This window comes from Hyaena hyaena, unplaced genomic scaffold, assembly GCF_003009895.1.
Source record: "Hyaena hyaena isolate Hyena2069 unplaced genomic scaffold, ASM300989v1 scaffold_295, whole genome shotgun sequence".
NCBI classification, from domain to species: domain Eukaryota; kingdom Metazoa; phylum Chordata; class Mammalia; order Carnivora; family Hyaenidae; genus Hyaena; species Hyaena hyaena.
The window spans coordinates 1,237,706-1,255,608 of NW_024080928.1; the positions used below are offsets into that span (position 1 = coordinate 1,237,706).

Sequence of the window (17,903 nt, forward strand, 5' to 3'; positions counted from 1 at the left end):
GAATGCCTTAGGAAAGCAAAGTTCTAGGTCTCACCCCAGGTCTAATGACTCAGAAATTCTGGAGGTGGGGCCCGGCAACCTGGGGGTGTGGGCCAGCTCTCCAGGTGATTCCAAGGCCCACTCAAGTGCACAAGCCACTGCGTTAGAGCACTGGACAAGTGGGCTTTCTGCCTGTCATCAGGAGCCGGACTACACCATTACCACAGGGAAGGCATGCAGACCTCATCTGAACCTTACACTTCAAGCAGAGATCTGCATCTGTATCTTCCATGGACTTGTTTATCAAAAGCACCATTTCTCGTTTGATTTATCTTCCTAAGTCTAAGGCAGTATCCCTCATTTGCTTTTGAATGGTATATTATTTTTTCAACTAAAAGGATAAAGCTATCCTTGCTCTTATATTAATCATAATTACCTACGTGTGATGTACGTTCTCTCAATCTTTGGCTTTCCAAACTAGATTAGCTGTCTGTCCACATTATCCTCATAAGAAAATCTGAAGCTGGAAAAAAAAATAATAAAATCCCTAGAAGGAATTGACGCAACTGTTTCTGACCAGAGTCTGTCCAGAATGCCCTAGTTACTGAATGGATAGCTAGAGGAATCGGAGGCTAGTGAGATTAAGAACTACAAAAAACTACCAGGACACCCAGGTACATTTGCTTTTCAGATAAACAACAAATAGTACAAGGGACATACTTATAACCAAAAAGTTATTCCTTGTTTATCTGAAATGCAGATGTACCAAGCATTCTGTATTATATCTGGCAACCATCTAGAAAAGGGAACACTGACCTCTGGGAAGGCTTTGGGGAGAGACAACCATCCTTAAATACTGAAAGGCTGTTAGGAGAAAAGTGGGCTAGTATCACTGTAGACCCAGAGACTAAGTTCGTGGGTAAAAACTACAGGAAGAGCAAATCTGGCTCAATGGAAGAGAGAAAGCTGTGTGGAGAGAGATTCCAGTCGAGATGCGCTGAGGGCGCCGGCAAGCAGGCAAGGGCTGGCAGTGCTGGCTGAGTGCTCAGGCCAGAAGACAGGGCCTCCCTACCTTAAAGGCCTATGAATCCCTCAACTGCATGATTCGCCATTCTCTAGACCCTTTCTGCCTCCTGAATGAGGCAAAGTGATGGGGTACATATGGATAAGCCCCAGGTCTGAAACAGCTGGCAGCAAAGAACCACGTCCCATTAAGGAGAAAAGCCCCAAGAACGCTGAATCTAACTTGTGCCCACCCACTGGTAGGACCCAGGGGAACACATTCGGGTATAGTTTTCCTGATGATGTATTTTAAAAAGTCATTAAGGTGAAGGGGATTAAAGAGTACACGTATCATGATGAGCACTGAGTAACGTATAGAATTGTTGAATCGTTACATTGTACGCTTGAAACTAACATCACACTGTATGTTAACCATACTGAAATTTAAAATTAAAATAAAAGACTTAATTTAAAAAGCTAAATAGCCATTAGGATTCTGTGAGCGTTTTTCAAAAGCATGTCAATGACTGGAAAGCTCTTAACTGCTTCCAAAGGTAAAACGGATAAAATAGGGAAACTCACTCTTTGTCCTGCCGTCCATTTCTGGTTTTGACGAGTCTGGAGTTGCCGTAGTCGGAGGTAACTTCTTTCCAATAGTCTGAGGAGGAAAGAGATCATTTTACTTAACTAGATGATTCTCTCCAGTAAGCAAAGAAATAAAATCAAGTTCATGATGACAAAATGTTCACAACTGCTTCTAAAAACCACACACTTGAGGTGTCGCTGCTCCGCGGAGTGGCTGCCATGCTTTGACAGGTCGGAGCCTCGATAACAAACACATGAGAGAAGCAGGGAGAAAGGGTTTTATCCTTGTAGGCGCTCAGCACCTTCTATTCCCGCTCTTCCTTGATGTTCTTACTAAAAGGCTGATGATTTTCAGCAGAATAGACAGGTACCCTTCCCCTCACTTTATGAGAAGCTGACTACATCCGGGGAGGCACAGCGCTGGGCCCAGAGGAGGTGCTCAAAAGTGTGTGCAGAGTAGAAGAATGATAGCAAGAAGGATAAAAAGACAGCAGGACAGAAAGCATAAAAGGAGGGAGGGCCAGAAGGACAAATGGACGGGCAGATGGAAGGACAGGCCGAAGCAAGAGTGTCCAGAGCAACCGCGCCTTCCTGCACGTCCCAGCCATGGAAAATCCACTGTGCCTCGCGGGGCGGGAGTAAACATGGCCACATCGTCTAGCACAGGTCCACCTGCACTAAAAGCGGAATGAGGGGGGCTTCGCACTTCCCACTAGCCTTTTAACCTTCCAGGGCTTTGAGAAAGGCCTGTGCCACAGAACCTAGGTGTTTATTTACTCGTAAAAAAAAAAAATGATGAGCCTGTTTGGAGTTCATTTTCTTCCCTTCGTTCAAAGCTAATTCTATTATCATTCGTTATTTATAAACCATCCAGAGAAAAAACTGATATTGTGTCTGACTAAAGATGTTTCTGAAAACACAGGTGACTCAGAGGCTCAAAGTACCAAAACGAAAAACCAGACAGCAAACAAAATGCTCGTTCCAAAGGCGAGGTCCCTTCCCACTCTTCTCCTTTGCCACCGCATTTGTGTGATCATGATTAACGCCCGAGGAAACGGTCTATTGATACCAGGGAAACGGCTGTCAAAATCAAGTAGCTGGGCAAATCAACCTCCCCAACAATGAAGGCTTTCCCTAGTGAGAATTCCAGCCACTGGGAAAGCCAAATGTATCTGCACCTTGAACACATGAACAGGAATGAACTGGCATAGTGGAATGCTCCTTCAAATAAGACTGATTCACCACAGTTTTTAATTTGAAAAAGTTCTCGATGCTTCAAATGTTGAAACTAACATTAAATATGAATAAATCATGGAAAGAGGATAAGATAAATCAAATCCTCAGCCCTTCATGAATTTTTAAAAACATTTGTGACAGAAAGCTTTTACATTTTACACGGTGACATTTTTATTTAGTGCCACAGGGCTTTCTAAATTGGGTAAAAAATGAAATCCAAAATATTATGCCGCCCCTCTGCTGCTGCTAAGTACTCAAACTAATAATATTTTGTGACTCCAAGGAAACATCGAGGAGGAATCAAGTGTGTTGTTATTCGGCTGTAAGGTCAAATTTGATGAAAAACTGTTCTTAGAATTATCGTGAAAAATCAGGAATTGACAGTACAAGTAGACACTTTTCAAAGTGCCATTTGCATTCCTGTTCACACTTCCAACAGCGTGCCCGTCAATCTCTGTTTTTTCCCTTTTGGACCAGACTGAAGTATAACCATCATTAATTCATTAGGAAGAAGAAAAGAAAAACCACTAATATATCACTTTTCACTGACAGTGGAGCAAGGAAATCAGGAAGATGCAGAAGGAAACACTATGCTCAATCCTGACTTGGGTTACTTTCTGGGAAAAAAATGAAGCTGCCAATGGTTTGGGCTTTAAACCAGGTGCCTTCCTTTAGGGAGACCTTCACAGGTTGCCTGCTCGGACAACTCGCCCTTATTTAGTAACAAAGGAAGTGCTGCCCATGGCCCTGGATGCCCTGGGTTACAGGACAGTGCAAGCAAACAGGCATCAAGAAGAGCCACCAGTTAAATACGCTTACTTCTCTACAGAAAGACATGGGAAAGCAGAGCTCCCTCCTTTCTTCTTTCTCACTATTTCAGGAAATACGGCACGCGGGCCTCTGGATGGATCCGAGCATCAGGGGTGATGGTGAGGCTGATGATGCACTCACCTTCCAGGGACGAAGCTGGGCTTAACTCCTCCTTCCTTCTTCTTGGGCCATGACTGAAGGGCAAGAGTAAGGCAAGTAGCTCCCCTCTCAGCCTGGTCTCCCAGGCGTCCCAGAGATGGGAGGTGTTCAGGTGTTGCTCTCTCCCCTAGGACCTAGTGAAGTATGGTTCCCAGGCGAGTGGCACTGGTATCACTGGAAACTTGTGAGTAAAGCAAATTCCCGGGCCCCACCCTAGGCTTTCTCAATCAGAAACTCTGGGTTGGTGCCTGGCAGTCTCTGTCTGAACACACCCTCCAGGGGACGCTGATGCACACTCAAGATTCAGAAGCACTGACCTAGATGGAGGAGGAATTCCATTAGCACTAGCCAAATACCTTTCTTGGATTAACCACTCAGGTGCCTATTCTCCTATCTGTATACATCAGAAACCATTTTTTTTTTTCCACTCGTTTTCCTCTTCTCTCTCCTTCCAGAAGGCTTTGTTGCCTTCTACCTTCTCTATTCTCAGCTGGCATAACAATTTGTCATTCCTACTAAATCAGTCAGTACAGGCAGGAATGGGAGTTTAGGAGAGCCCACAGTGTTAACGATGTCACTGAGGGGAAAGAATGGGGAGCTTAGATGCCCATGAGAGTCTTCACCAAAGAAGCCCTGAAAGGATGGATGAGAGAAATGGATGAGTGGATGGAAAGATGGTTTTGCACCAACAACAAAGGACCACACTTAGCCCTGGAAGACCATACCTAGCCTCAGACAACCATGAAGGTCAAGTGGGCAGATCTGCATGACTGTACTAACCTCCAGGGAGAATCGAGTCCTGCAGCTCCTTCACAGTGTTTCCCTCTACGGGCATGTTGGGTGGGACATCTCTTCATTGTAGGAGACTGTCTCGCACTAAAGGACACTAGGTGACCTTTGCTCCTGCCCACTAATAGCCTGCAGCGCTCCTCCATCAATGCATCCACCCCAAATGCCCTATGCCTTTCTAAACACCGCACTTGAGAACCTCTGTCCTCTGCCCTTCCTCTAAATACAAGAACAAAGACAAGGGGTAATGAATTACTGCTTTCCCACCAGGCTTTCAGCTTCCTCTACACCTCTGAAAACATCTTTGGTCCAGTGGGCTAAAAGTGAACAGAACCCCAACTCTCAAAGGGCAATGCCTAGGGGCACCTGGGTGGCTCAGTTGGTTAAGTGTCCAACTCTTGATTTCAGCTCAGGTCATGATCTCATAGCCCTGAGATGGAGTCCTGTATTGGGCTGCACACTGGTGTGGAACCTGCTTAGGATTCTCTCTCTCCCTTTCTCTCTGCTCCTCCTCACTTCAAAATAAACATTAAAAAAAAAAAAAAAAAAAACTTTAAAGGGCAATGTCTAGCTCCAGTACACACAGAGGTCATATATAATTGAAGGCCAGGCCCAAGAAGACAGAAAAATCAGGAAATCACATCCAGACATCTCTCATCCACTTTAAGGCAGTGACAAAGGATATAAAGCTTATAGCAGCTGTGAAAGAGGATTCAGCAGCTCCATTCACTGCTTCCTCGACAAGGTTCCAAGATCTTCCCCTTCTGGTGCCCTAAGAAGATGGCTTATCCAGGACAAGCACTGGCCATGCACTTAGGGGCTGTGTTGACTCTAGCTCAGGACACAGCTCTTTCGCTCCTCAGAGATGTGCAAACAGGCCCATTTCCCCATCTGCCTTGTAAAGGAACACTCGCTAGCTCTGTTTCACAGCTCACCTGAGCACTTCCTCTTCTCTGTGCTGTGGTCTAAAGACTTCTTAGTACCCCATCTATGCTACTCTGCTCTGCTTGTCCCCCAACTCAGAAGCCACTGCTTGGACTGGGAATACATATACATATGGATGACTGTATAGAGCTGAAAGCTCCACAAATTGACAATTATTGATTGCTACTGATATTGATCTATGATTGCTATTGATCTACCTCAACAAACAGTAATCATCAGGCTGCCATCAACTTTTGTTTTTCCTGCCGCATCCTAATCTCCGTTTAAAAAATGACTTTTAAAATAATTTTAAAAAGTATTCTTTTGAATATTTAAGACCAGAAGTCATTCTGCTACTAGCCTTCTTAACAAAAGTACTACATAAAGTTTCTGGGCAATTTTGTGTATAGTAGGAGCATCATATATACTCTTAGCTCTACAAGATCTGGTAATACAGCATTAAGAAACATAACCCCCATATGATTTAAGTTACTGGAGCAAGTAATTTTTTTCCCCTTTTCTGTGCCAAAATGAAGAAACTAATGCTTGTAGGAAAGACAATCACTGGATTTGAGCCCAGTAGAATCCAGTTCCCTAATGACTAATATATCTGTTTCTCTTTGTGACTGCTGGAGCCTGAGACCAGGGTCCTGCTCAAATCAAGTCACTCCTGTGACTTCATTCTAATTCAGATGCAAACTCCTTTGAATGTATAAAATTTTCTAATTACAGGACAATGCTAAGGAGAAGGAAGTTTAAGTCCCACCTCTCAGAGTCTCCTCTCAAAATACCACACATAACTCTTAATCACGAAGGCAACCAGGTTCAGTGGGTAGGGGAGGGAGAGAGAGAGAGAGAGAGAGAGAGAGAGAGAGAGAGCGAGCGAGCCCTGTATTCTAGCAGTCAGTGAAGCCTCTCTGTTGGTAGACCAGGCTTTCGGATACCTCTTCCAGAAGAGGGTGATCTTCTGAGAAGCTATACATAGACATGACTCAAGTGTTCACATAAACCCAAGCACAAGAGATGACTTTTCAAACAGCTGGTAAAATACAAGATAAAAGGTGGCTCTTTCAAGACATTCCTTTTACTACACTCGTGTCTAACACTACTCCTTCCCTATATGCTCAGTACAGATTTATTAAGTGCCTGCGTAATGTGAGGCAGAGAAGCAGATGAAAAGCCAGGAGGATGTCTCCCATTATCGCAAACACCGAAACAGCAATTCACTGGAGTCTCCAGAGTGGTGGGTTGAGGAGTGTCCAGTCATTTGGCATGGTTATCCCAAATGTGATTCATATACAGGATATGGAGAGATGCGGGCTATGGGAGATAGTGATAGGAGAAAAGACCAAACAGTATCTATACACAACCCTATCCACAACCTTTTAGCTTTCGTTTACCATCATAACTCAGAAAGATACACAAACTATTAGAACTCAACTTTTACTATTTATTTTTACACACTCCTTTCATAAACACCTATGATTGATGGTGTTAAGAAAAGTCTTCTTGGTGCTCAGCAGGGAGCGGTAGGAGCAGAGGCTAAGCCCTGTGAGCCAGCTCATGTCAGAGCCAGAAGAGAACAAGCACAAAGGAGCGTCCTTACAATGGGCGTCTGTGAGCTTCTAATGGAAGCCTTTTCTACTCGCTGGGAAAGTTACATTAGCAACTGTCAATTTGCCCGCCTTTGGTTGGCTCAAGCTAAACCATTTGATATCAACAGGACATATGCCAGAGTAAAATACAACTCAAAATTAGAAAGATAAAATGCATGGTACAGTAAAAGAAAAAAATGTGTGTGTTAGCTGCATTCTAGGGTAAGAGGTCACCTTTAAAACACCTCAGAAACCACTATGTCATTTCTGACATCTCCCAAGAGGCATGATTCAGTCTAGTTTTAAACGCTGCTATTAGAAAAGAACTTTTTAAGTAATCTTCTGAGTGTAAAATTGGGCTTAAGACTTAAAGTTACTCATATAATGTTTATTTCCCCAGTTGTCTTGAAAAATTAGCAAGAGTTCAAGTTACGTTAAACCGCATTGCCCAATCATGGTCAAAGACCTCATCAGATCCACAGCTCCTTTAGAAGCATTTGTTAGCTGTATTACACTTAGAAGTTTAACTGCTTTTCTCCTCTTTTCTCTTCAGAAATAGTGGCCTCCTTGAGAGCAGGGCCTAGATGTAAATTATTCTCCTATCTCTACAAAGGGAAGGGTTAGTAAGTGTTGAATGGAGCAGGGAGTTTGAGGATGCCAGGGACCTACCCTCTGCCCTGGCATGAGCATCCTCCCCAAGACAACTGGTGACTAAGGGGAGAGTTCCTTCTTGACAAACCAGGCTAGGAGGCCCACTGTTTGTCACTGTCATGGATCAGCTCTTTCCAGCATAATCTCTGGTGACAGCATATTTTCCAGGATTATTTCCTAGGCCTCTGTCGCCCCTGGCTTACTCTCTTGTTCCCATGCGAACACCTCCAACCTCCTATTAATTACTGGTCACCATAAAGAAGAATCTAATCTCAGTCATGTTCTCATAGACAGCTCTGTGCCTATGACTTTCAACTGTTCATCCTAACCTGTTCCCTCGCATTCCCTCAAGCTCCTATCTATTATGATCAAAAGACCCTCATTTGGAGGGTTCGTTATCATCCAGGTATATGTACGTACACGTACGCACGCATACACACAGACACACACCATTCTCTTGTTCTGAAATAGTTTTCCAAAGTACGGTCCCAAGATGTTATACCAACTAGTCAAGTGCCAAAAGACAGAGTCCCACAATCTGATAAATACGGGGAACATAAAACACTTGATCTAATCCTTGAATAATAGCAAATTAAAAGCTCTGAGAAGTCCTGTAGTTACTGTTTAGCCTTAACATTATCTAAGTGTCTTCCAAACTTAACCAATACTTCTTGTGCTACCTATTAGTCCATCACAAGAATGAAAAGCGTACGGAAGAGGTGGATGAACGTCACTGCCTCTGTTTCCTTAAGTCTCCCGGCTCATCCTCTTTGTTTCCTAGACTCACGACTTGGAGCCCACCCTTGACTACCCCGTCCTGCATCCTCTCATGTCAAGCCCCCCATCAAAGCTCTGTTTTCAGATTTGCCCCTTCTTCTCTGACCCCAGCCTAGAGCCCTGTTACTACCACAGGGACTGTTTCACTAGTTTTCTAGACAAGGATCCTATTCCCCAAGTCAAGCTACTTCCTCCGATCTCTCAGGAGACTCATCTTTTAGTCATCCTCCACTATCACCCCTTACTATCTACTTAAAACACTCCGAATATATACTGCTTCTTCGTGGCTGTTCACAGAAATTCCCAAAGCCCTGAAGAAATTTACTTCCAGTTGCTGCAACTTGCCATATCTCTCAGTGGCTGGTATCTTCCCCTCGTGCTCTTAAGACTAATTGCAAACTTTTTCTGAATATAAAACACAGAAGCCCATCTTAGATGCCTCCATTCGGCCTTCCAGGCTTTACTCTTTCAATGTGTCCAGTAAAAACTTTAGTATCTATCATTCTACTGAAGATGTATACATGGGGTCTGTTTTATGTTAAGATATTTCTCTCTCTCTCTCTCTGAGACACATGTGTGCATTTGTGTGTATCAGTAGGAAGATGTATCTGAGAACTCGAGCCAATTCTATCATTTATCATGCACTTTATCTTCTGCCAAGATTTGATCATTTGGGTCATTTGTTTGCATTCTGAATAGCTCTAGAGACGATGCCCTAAAAAACTAGAAAGATCCATAGAACACATTCACAGGTAGGATTTTCTCTGTGTCAAAACAAAATAACTTATTGAATGTTTAGTAGGGGCTTCTACTCGTGCTGGGGAAATGCAGTGTTGAAGAACGAATCAAAACCTACTTAAGTGCTCAATGAGGTGGAGAATGTACATTCAGACAACACTGAAACCACAGAAGGCAGCTCTCCAAACATCTGACAATATATGAAAATACTGCTTATATTTTACCTCCACTGTGCCCAAGAGAGAGGCCTGCATCCTATTTTGTTGTAGGATCATCTTATTCACAGAGGATGAACAAGCCAAAGTAAATTTCCATTTCATATAGCACTTTGACAAAATACAATTTGCCATTATACTCTAAAAGACTATTTTCCGCTGCTATGACAGATAAAAGGAAAATGTAAACCTTCTTTCTGTTAGAGGATTACTTTTATCTTTTGATTAACAATGCTCTCTTTTTAGATGCATCTGAAGAATTTAAGGAGTTACGGCAGGAGTAAATACCATGGGGCTGGTCTGAGTTTTGTTCACCCAGGGCTTTAACATGAAACTTGCTGTACTTTTGTGGACTGAGTCCTAATTTTCCTATAAAGAAGCTGTATGGATTCAATTAACATACAAAGATGCTTTCCGGATTTAAAATATTTTGATTTATTCAATCACAACATAGTCGAGGCTATTTCCTTTACCGGGGATGGCACCTCCTCCCCAGTGTATTTGAATCCCATCTCACTTTCAAGGTTCAAGGGAAGTCCAACTGGCTAAATGAAGAAGGTTTCAGTAATGTGTCTACTGACATGCAGCCCGTAGTAGATCACGGCAGTTTTATGGCATACTTGAGGGCAAAAGCACACTCACTCATTTTCCTTTATACTTCAGAAGTATAAAAGGTTGGCCTGCCCCTCTCCCTCCCTCTCTCCTGCCCTCCCATCTTCCCCTTCCTTCCTTCTTCCATGCATGCATGCATGCATGCATTCATTCTTTTCCAGAACTACCATGAGCCATGATCTATGCCGTAGGCTAGGTTAACAAAGACGAGATGGGCAGAGTCCTGGACCTTCACTGAGTTCAAAATTTAACAGCAGAGACAGATTCATTAACAGAGCATCATAGTACAAAGGGATAAACACTACAATAAAGGTGTATAGAAAAGACGAGCCATTAAATAGTTACACATTGGGGAATAAGACTCACAGCAGTGATGAAGCTTGAGGCAAATCGTGAAGAGTGAGCAGAAACTTGCCAGGTAGGGAATGACGGAAAGGGTATTCTAGCTGAAGAAAAGCAGGAGCGCAGGTGAGAATGTGTGTAGGGAAGGGGGCAGTGCAGTCATGAGTGGAGGAAGGGAGAGCTTCTTGGGTCAGGTGGCCGGCAAGGTAAGATGCGGCCAATGTTAAGTTCGTGCATTATCTTAAAGGTGGCCGGTAGTAAGCAGAGGTGTGGTGGGATCACTTAGTGACTTTAAGACCAATCATCCAGCGGCACTGGGAGGAATGAAGAAGAAAGGACAGACGTGCAAAAGTCAAGGAGGGAAAGAAGGGGATGACAGAGTGATCCAACTGAGGCAGTGAAGCTAAGAGTGTAAAAGAGAGGTTCGAGAAGTATTTAGACCACCTACCTCTCTATACTTCATGGTCACCATGGGGAGAAATAGGCGATTGTAAACTGGTTTGCATATACATGGACCAAACCCAAACTCCGTTACATCGTTGAATCTACATGTATGCATTCTACGTAGGTACAGAGGGTCAGTGACGTGCCAAGAACATTATTAAGGTCAGATCCTGATTACAAGGGGCAAACAGGCTGATGTGGAGACACAGGGAAGCATTTCGGAGAATCTATCCTAATGTGAAGAACCACAGTGAACATGTTCTCAGTGCTCTGAGGCTGGCGTGGTGACATTTTGTAAAAAAGAAGTAGGCCGGTGATACTTGTGAACAGTTAGCTTATGGTTAAAACGCCAATCAATCTACCAAATGAAAATGAAAATGAAAACAATTTTTTTTACAACAGAGATATATAAGAAGTTCTTGACACAAACAAAAAAAGCATCTTTCTAATCTGACAAATGTAAAGTAAATAGCTGAGTCAACGAGGTCTCCCAAAATGTCTTTTTTAAAAATTTTTTAAAAATTTATTTCTGAGAGAGAGGGAGACAGTGTGAGCAGGGAAGGGTCAGAGAGAGAGGGAGACACAGAACCTGAAGCAGGCTCCAGGCTCTGAGCTAGCTGTCAGCACAGAGCCTGATGCGGGGCTCGAACCCACGAATCATGAGATCATGACCTGAGCCGAAGTCGGACGCTTAACTGACTGAGCCACCCAGGCGCCCCTCCCAAAATGTCTTAAGCTAGAGACAAAAGTGGGAAATTTCTTTCCCCAAAAGAAATTTCCAGAGAAGCCTCTCTGTCCTTCAGAGTAAGGAAGGGAAATGAAATTGTTTCAATCACAGAGGAGGTAATATTTGGAGCAATGTTTTACTGTCTTGTTTTCAAGTAAAGCTGCTATTTGTTTACAAGGCTAGGGCATACAATGGAGGATCAGTCAGCCTTAAAAAAGGGAATCCTGAAACACAGAACAACGTGGATGAACCTTGAAAACATTACACTAAGTGAAATAAGCCCATCACAGAAGGACAGATACTATGCGAGTACTCATAGGAGGCACCTAGAGTAGTCCGATTCATCGAGACAGAAAGGAGAAGGAAGCGCATTTCAGCCTTACAGAGAACACTCCTGCCTCTATCAGAGCCAACCTACCACTTCCATCAAGACGGCTTCTCAATCTGGCTCCTGCTACACGGTTCTGACTTTACTGCTGCAGGAATTATTCTTCACTTCCACTGCCCAAAGGACAACACTTACTCCTTTTTTTAAAATTGTCTGGTCTCGGGGCGCCTGGGTGGCTCAGCCAGTTGAGCGTCTGACTTTGGCTCAGGTCATGATCTCGTGGTTGGTGGGTTCGAGCCCCGCGTTGGGCTCTGTGCTGACAGCTAGCTCAGAGCCTGGAGCCTGTTTCAGATTCTATGTCTCCCTCTTTCTCTGACCCTCCCCTGCTCACGCTGTCTCTCTCTCTCTCTCTCAAAAATAAATAAAACATTAAAAAAAATTTTAATCGTCTGGTCTCCCCAATTTTACACAAGAAGGGAAGAGAAAACTGCATCCAAACTTAAAGACTCAATGATGCTCTCTTTACATTTTCTTTCATTACAAAGGACAAGTTCACATCACATACTTAATCAAAACAGGAATTTCCTAAATATACCCAGAGGTCAGGTACACACTGGTTACATCTTCCGGACAGAGCGTGAAATACTTAGAAAGGGGGCCCTGAAGTGCTTCAACAATGAAGATCCTCAAAGAGAGATTGATTGAATTCATCTCAGGGCATTCTAGTTATTAGTTACTATGACATATTCATTCATCAATGAGGAGTGAACACCAAATCTGTGCCGTCCATGAAAACATCCTACATGTCAACCACTGAAACTCTTTCACCCCCTCCATGTTCCTCCTGTGGTTGCTTTGCATCTCCTGAACAACACTCACTACCCTCTCTGCTTTGGATTTACGGCTACTTACATAGGTATCTGTTTAACTGACTAGAACATATGGCAGGGCAAGAACTGTGTCTTGGTCATCTCTGTATCCTTTGGTGTATCTTGCATACTGGAGGTACTAAATATTCATAGTTTCTGGGGCACCTGGATGGCTCAGTCGGTTAAGCATCCGACTTCGGCTCGGGTCAGGATCTCCCGGTTCGTGGGTTCGAGCCCCGCGTCGGGCTCTGTGCTGACAGCTAGCTCAGAGCCTGGAGCCTCCTTCGGATTCTGTGTCTCCCTCTTTCTCTGACCCTCCCCTGCTCATGTTGTCTCTCTCTCTCTCAGAAATAAATAAAACATTTAAATAAATAAATAAATAAATAAATATGCATTGTTTCCTCCAGTCAACAATAAATTCAACATTCATCAAAAATATTTAGATCTGTGGAGAAACTTCTGGGTGCGATGGGTTTTCTAGGTGCTAGGGATAGAGAAACGGAACAAATAAAGCTGCCCCCTCCCGGGGCGCCTGGGTGGCTTAGTTGGTTGGGGGTCCGACTTCCGCTTGGGTCATGATCTCGCGGTTTGTGGGTTCGAGCCCCGCGCTGGCCTCTGTGCTGACAGCCAGCTCAGAGCCTGGAGCCTATTTCGGGGTCTGTGTCTCCCTTCTCTCTCTCTCTGACCCTCCCCTGCTCATGCTGTCTCTCACTCTCTCTCTCCTAGAAATAAATAAAAAATATTAATAAAAAAAAGGAAAAAAAAAGCTGCCCCCTCCCTTCGTGATAGCATGTGGCAACAGGAGCAAATTCGTATTAACTAGGGTTCCTCTCAAAGAGCAAAGACTTAGCACCATGAGATCTTGGGCAAGTCACTTAACTTCTCTGTATCTCTGTCCCCTGTCTGAGATGGAGATGATAATGTGTACCTTACTGATTTTCAAGGAGGATTAAATGGAAAAAATGCATATAAAGTACTTAGCCATTATTGCTGTTACTGAATTTTACTGAATAAAAAATCAATCATCATAATGCTTCTTTATGAATCTAGTTACAAAGAATGACTGTTTCGATTACAGCAGCTTTTTGAAACAGCAGGTTAAACTGCCCCATTCCTTTGCTTGGGGAATGAAGAGCATGAAGCAACTTTTACAAGACAGTCACCCAGCAGAGACAAGCTTGGAGCAAAGCGATAATTCTGAAAAATGAGCAAGGAAGAAAAGCAACAGCAATCAGCATAGAGTCACTGCCTGGGAGGAAATGTAGACAGAACAAAGAACCTCGGAGAAACAACTAAGGCCAGAGCCGACAACCCACAGAGCTTGCAGGTCAATAAAGCTTCAGTTAAGGTGGTGCCCTACAGTGAGTGGCCGGAAGAGTGTTCCAGAAGCCCCTCAAATATGGGCCCGTGCCAACTGCTTCTGGCTACATCCAAACTGTTATCTACTGTTAACGATGGAAAAACAAGGCGTGTGTCTGGGAAAAATGGCCTGTTGTCAGAGAACAGAAAGCCTTTTATTGAGAATTTTGAGCCTCAGGAGTAAACACACCACCATAGAAAATCACTCCGGGCCATCTTTTACAAAGCTTGGCGTCCATTCAATAAGGGATGAAGAAATCCTAAATCGTTAGGCCAAACAGATACTCCTCCCAAGGCAGTTAAGGAAGATGGGCCAAATGAGACCATAAACTCATGTGGTACAGATTTCTAAAGCCACCAGTAGAAATTACTGACAGACACTTCGACGTGAAAAGCTCAATTCACAGTCCTCTACCTGCGGGCAAGCCTCTTGCCAAAGGCTGCTCTTAAAGGCTTCATTCAATATCAGTGAGGATAAGACACCGGGTTTCTGTTCAGACCCTGTAGGTAGGATAGCAAGTCTGGCAAATCTTTGTCGAATGTCCACCACGACACAGCCCACAGGCCAAAACTGCTTTACTACATTATTTTCTTACGTTTTCGAGACGATGCTATGTTTTCAGCTATAACAGAATATAACATAATATGGATTTAAACATAATGCTGAGTCCATGCAACCACCACATTCCAGTTCTCCCACATCCTCAGGGTACCTAGAGCCTTACAACTAAGATATTCCACAGCTTTTCAAAGAGATGTTTTACTTAGTCGGTAATGATATGGGAAATTTTATATAATGCTAAGTGGAAAAGATGCACAAGTATGTGTGTGAAAAAACATCATGTGTGTGTGGTAAGATCTCAACCAGTTAAAAATGTATGGCAAAAAGTCTGAAAGTAAATACCAAAAAAAAAAAAAAAAAAAGTCAACAGTGTTTGCCTCAGGATGATTAAATGAGAGCGCTTTTTACTTTTTTTTAAATATTGCTATACTTTCCAGTGTTTCTACAAACCAACTGTTACTTTTATAATGAGAAAAAAATAAAGTTTTAAGAAAACAACATACACTAACATAACCAGAAAGGATGGCCTACCTCTCCACGTTACTGATTTCTTTCCATAGTACCTGAATTGATTTGCAACAACTCCTAACTAGAAATCACAAGCAGCTTTTATTAGTGTGTCATTATATTTCCTTCTCCAAGTCGTTAGTAAGGATGTCAAGAACATCAGATGTAAAATGAGTCATGACGGTAATTCACAAGAGCAATGCCTGCCATTTATCACTACTCTTTACTTATAGTTATTCATCAGTTCTTAAACTCAGTGACTAAGCAGATGATATAGTCATTTCCATTTAATGTTGTTCCAAATAAAGTATTGAGGCGTTTTATCACATGTTTTCAAAGCTAAAAAGTATATTTCCTGTTCTTCTAATTCAACCCATGAATTCATATTCGTATGTGAGACAGGAGCTGAGAAAAAAAGTTGAGTTTACTTTGTAACTTTTTCACATATGATGCAAGAAAATACTTTTGGGTTTCTCATTTCCCAGCATTTGAAGAAGTCCTGATTCAAAGGTGTGATCTATTTGCATGAGGGTCTCCATAGCTTTATTGTTCTGTTTTCTAGCGGTTCTCCAGCTCTTCACAAGGAAAAACTTTCCAGCACAAACTGAAGTAATGATTACAGTTTCTCCAATGGGAGAAAAAACAAATGTGATGAAAACCGGGCCCCCCAAATTTTGAGGTTTCATTTCCCTCCCACGGTTTTAGAACAATTTACTTAAGTGTATCATAGTCTTTAAAAAAAAAATCACATCGATTTCACAGCTGTTTTCATTTCTCAGCTATTAGACAACTGTCTCCACTTAATGTGAACATACTTTGATTTTGATTTTGCTGCCTTTCAAAAATCATGCCTGACTTTTTTTTTTTTTTTTTTTTTAAAGGGATTCGAGTTTAGGGTGTGGACAGATCAAATCAATGCACTTTTAAGAGGAATCTTTTGGTAGAATGACTCCTGGTCTGCTGGAGAAAAAGTTCAATTCAGCCTCTGCTCAGCTCCCACACATATTCATTCATTCACTCAAAGTTACAAGCCTCTTTAGTAGTGAGTCTCAGGTGCAGAAGTTCTCTTACGGCTGGAAATTCTATGATGCGCAATGAGTTTTAGGTAAATTAGATCCTCACCAAATGAACAAATGGTATGTCTTTCTTACTCATTTTGCATGTTCTCATTTTCCTGTACTAAAATACTTCTCCATTCTCTTCTCCTTTCTCTGTAACACACGCAGCCACCAAACCACACAAAATAGAGGGGGCAAAAAACTTCATTTGAAAAAACAAAACAAAACATGCTAGTCACCTATTTTAATCACGTGCTTTCTTAAATGGCACTTTTCACAGGCCTACATTATCTTTAAAGAGGTTTATTTTGTTTGTTGTTGTTTTACAGGAGTCGGGGGAGAGAATGTGCACAGCAAAATATTCCAATTGATGCATTTTTTGGTCTTGAGAAAATTCCTTGTCCTTTTCTATCACAGTGGAGAATGTTCTATTTAGTACTTTCCACGTTTTGAGTTCCCGAGAGCAAGAGTTCGTCTTGGTGGCTTCCACAAAGTCTCGCTACCAGCGTGACACGTGGGACACAATACGGATTCAAAGAAGATGGCGGCACAGGACAAAGAGCAGGAATCGGACTTCTGGAGTTTCTAACCTATTCCCCACTCCTGAATTATTACCCTTAATTTATTTTAGACAGATGGGCTTCAGATGGTTATCTATCTAACTCTACAGGGACTTTCAGTGAAAGATTTCTACATCCTCCTCGCCATACGAGGAAGAGTTTATCAGGCCTCAGTATTGGCCACTTGTCCCATACTGCTAACCTGATCAACACGCCTCAAGTTATAGGGGGCTCCCCCTTTTTTAGCCATCAGAGGACCAGAGAACAAGCAACCATCAAGCCCCACCTAATTCTTCACTCCCTCCCAAACTGTTTACCCTGCTCTCTTTGCGACGATGACCACTATTTGTCCACAGCACCTGATTTCTAATTTCTTGACCATCTCCATCCAGTGCCTTTAGTCACTGCCTCTCTGGATACCCTGGCCTCTCTCTAGTCATTGAGTTTCACGACAAGACAATGAGCCCACATTAGAATCTTCCTTTCATACAGACTTTCTAAACTAATGTCAGGCTTGCGCTACACACAAACACACTGCTCTGTGGCCCCATAAAACCAGTTCTTAGCCCTTGGAAACAACGATCCCTCCCCTAACCCAGATGTACCTCTTTTGGCCTTGCTAATTTTTTCAAGACCTCTTTTCATCTCGTATTCGGACACTTTTCTCCTCTCCTGCCTAGTGACCTATGACTAAAGGCTCCAGTCGGAAAAACCTGGTGTTGTGTGAACTCCTGGGCAGTGAATACAAAAATTACACCAAAATGTTAGAGATCGTATAGCCCTTACTGGAAAGCACAGGAAGGCTGCCCGTCCGTAACGTCCTTCTCACCTCCATGCTGCTAGGAGACAGTGTGACACGCGTGCATTAGGCAGATTCCTTACACCAGCGGGCACCCAGTTGCCAGCTTCATCATGTTTCAGCCTCTTCCAAATCAAAAAAAACAACATCTATATTCCCATCACTGGAAAAAAGTGGATTCTAAATTAAAAGCAAGCCTACTTTCTCTGTTTCTAACAACGCCGGAATGCGGAAAGGGTACTGGGGCTTAAAGCAAAAGAACTTGATCTGAAATTA

At 42.9% G+C, this 17,903-nt stretch overlaps 1 protein-coding gene across 7 annotated transcripts in view; it reads right to left on the minus strand.

Moving 5' to 3' along the window:
- The window catches only part of SH3KBP1 (SH3 domain containing kinase binding protein 1), a 330,852-nt gene that overhangs the window by 98,175 nt on the left and 214,774 nt on the right, over nucleotides 1-17,903 (minus strand). For all 7 annotated transcript variants that reach the window (XM_039247392.1, XM_039247394.1, XM_039247390.1 and 4 more), the window contains one exon: nucleotides 1,564-1,639. In XM_039247392.1, the coding sequence (XP_039103323.1) occupies nucleotides 1,564-1,639 (76 nt within the window). The remainder of the gene's footprint in view (nucleotides 1-1,563; nucleotides 1,640-17,903) is intronic.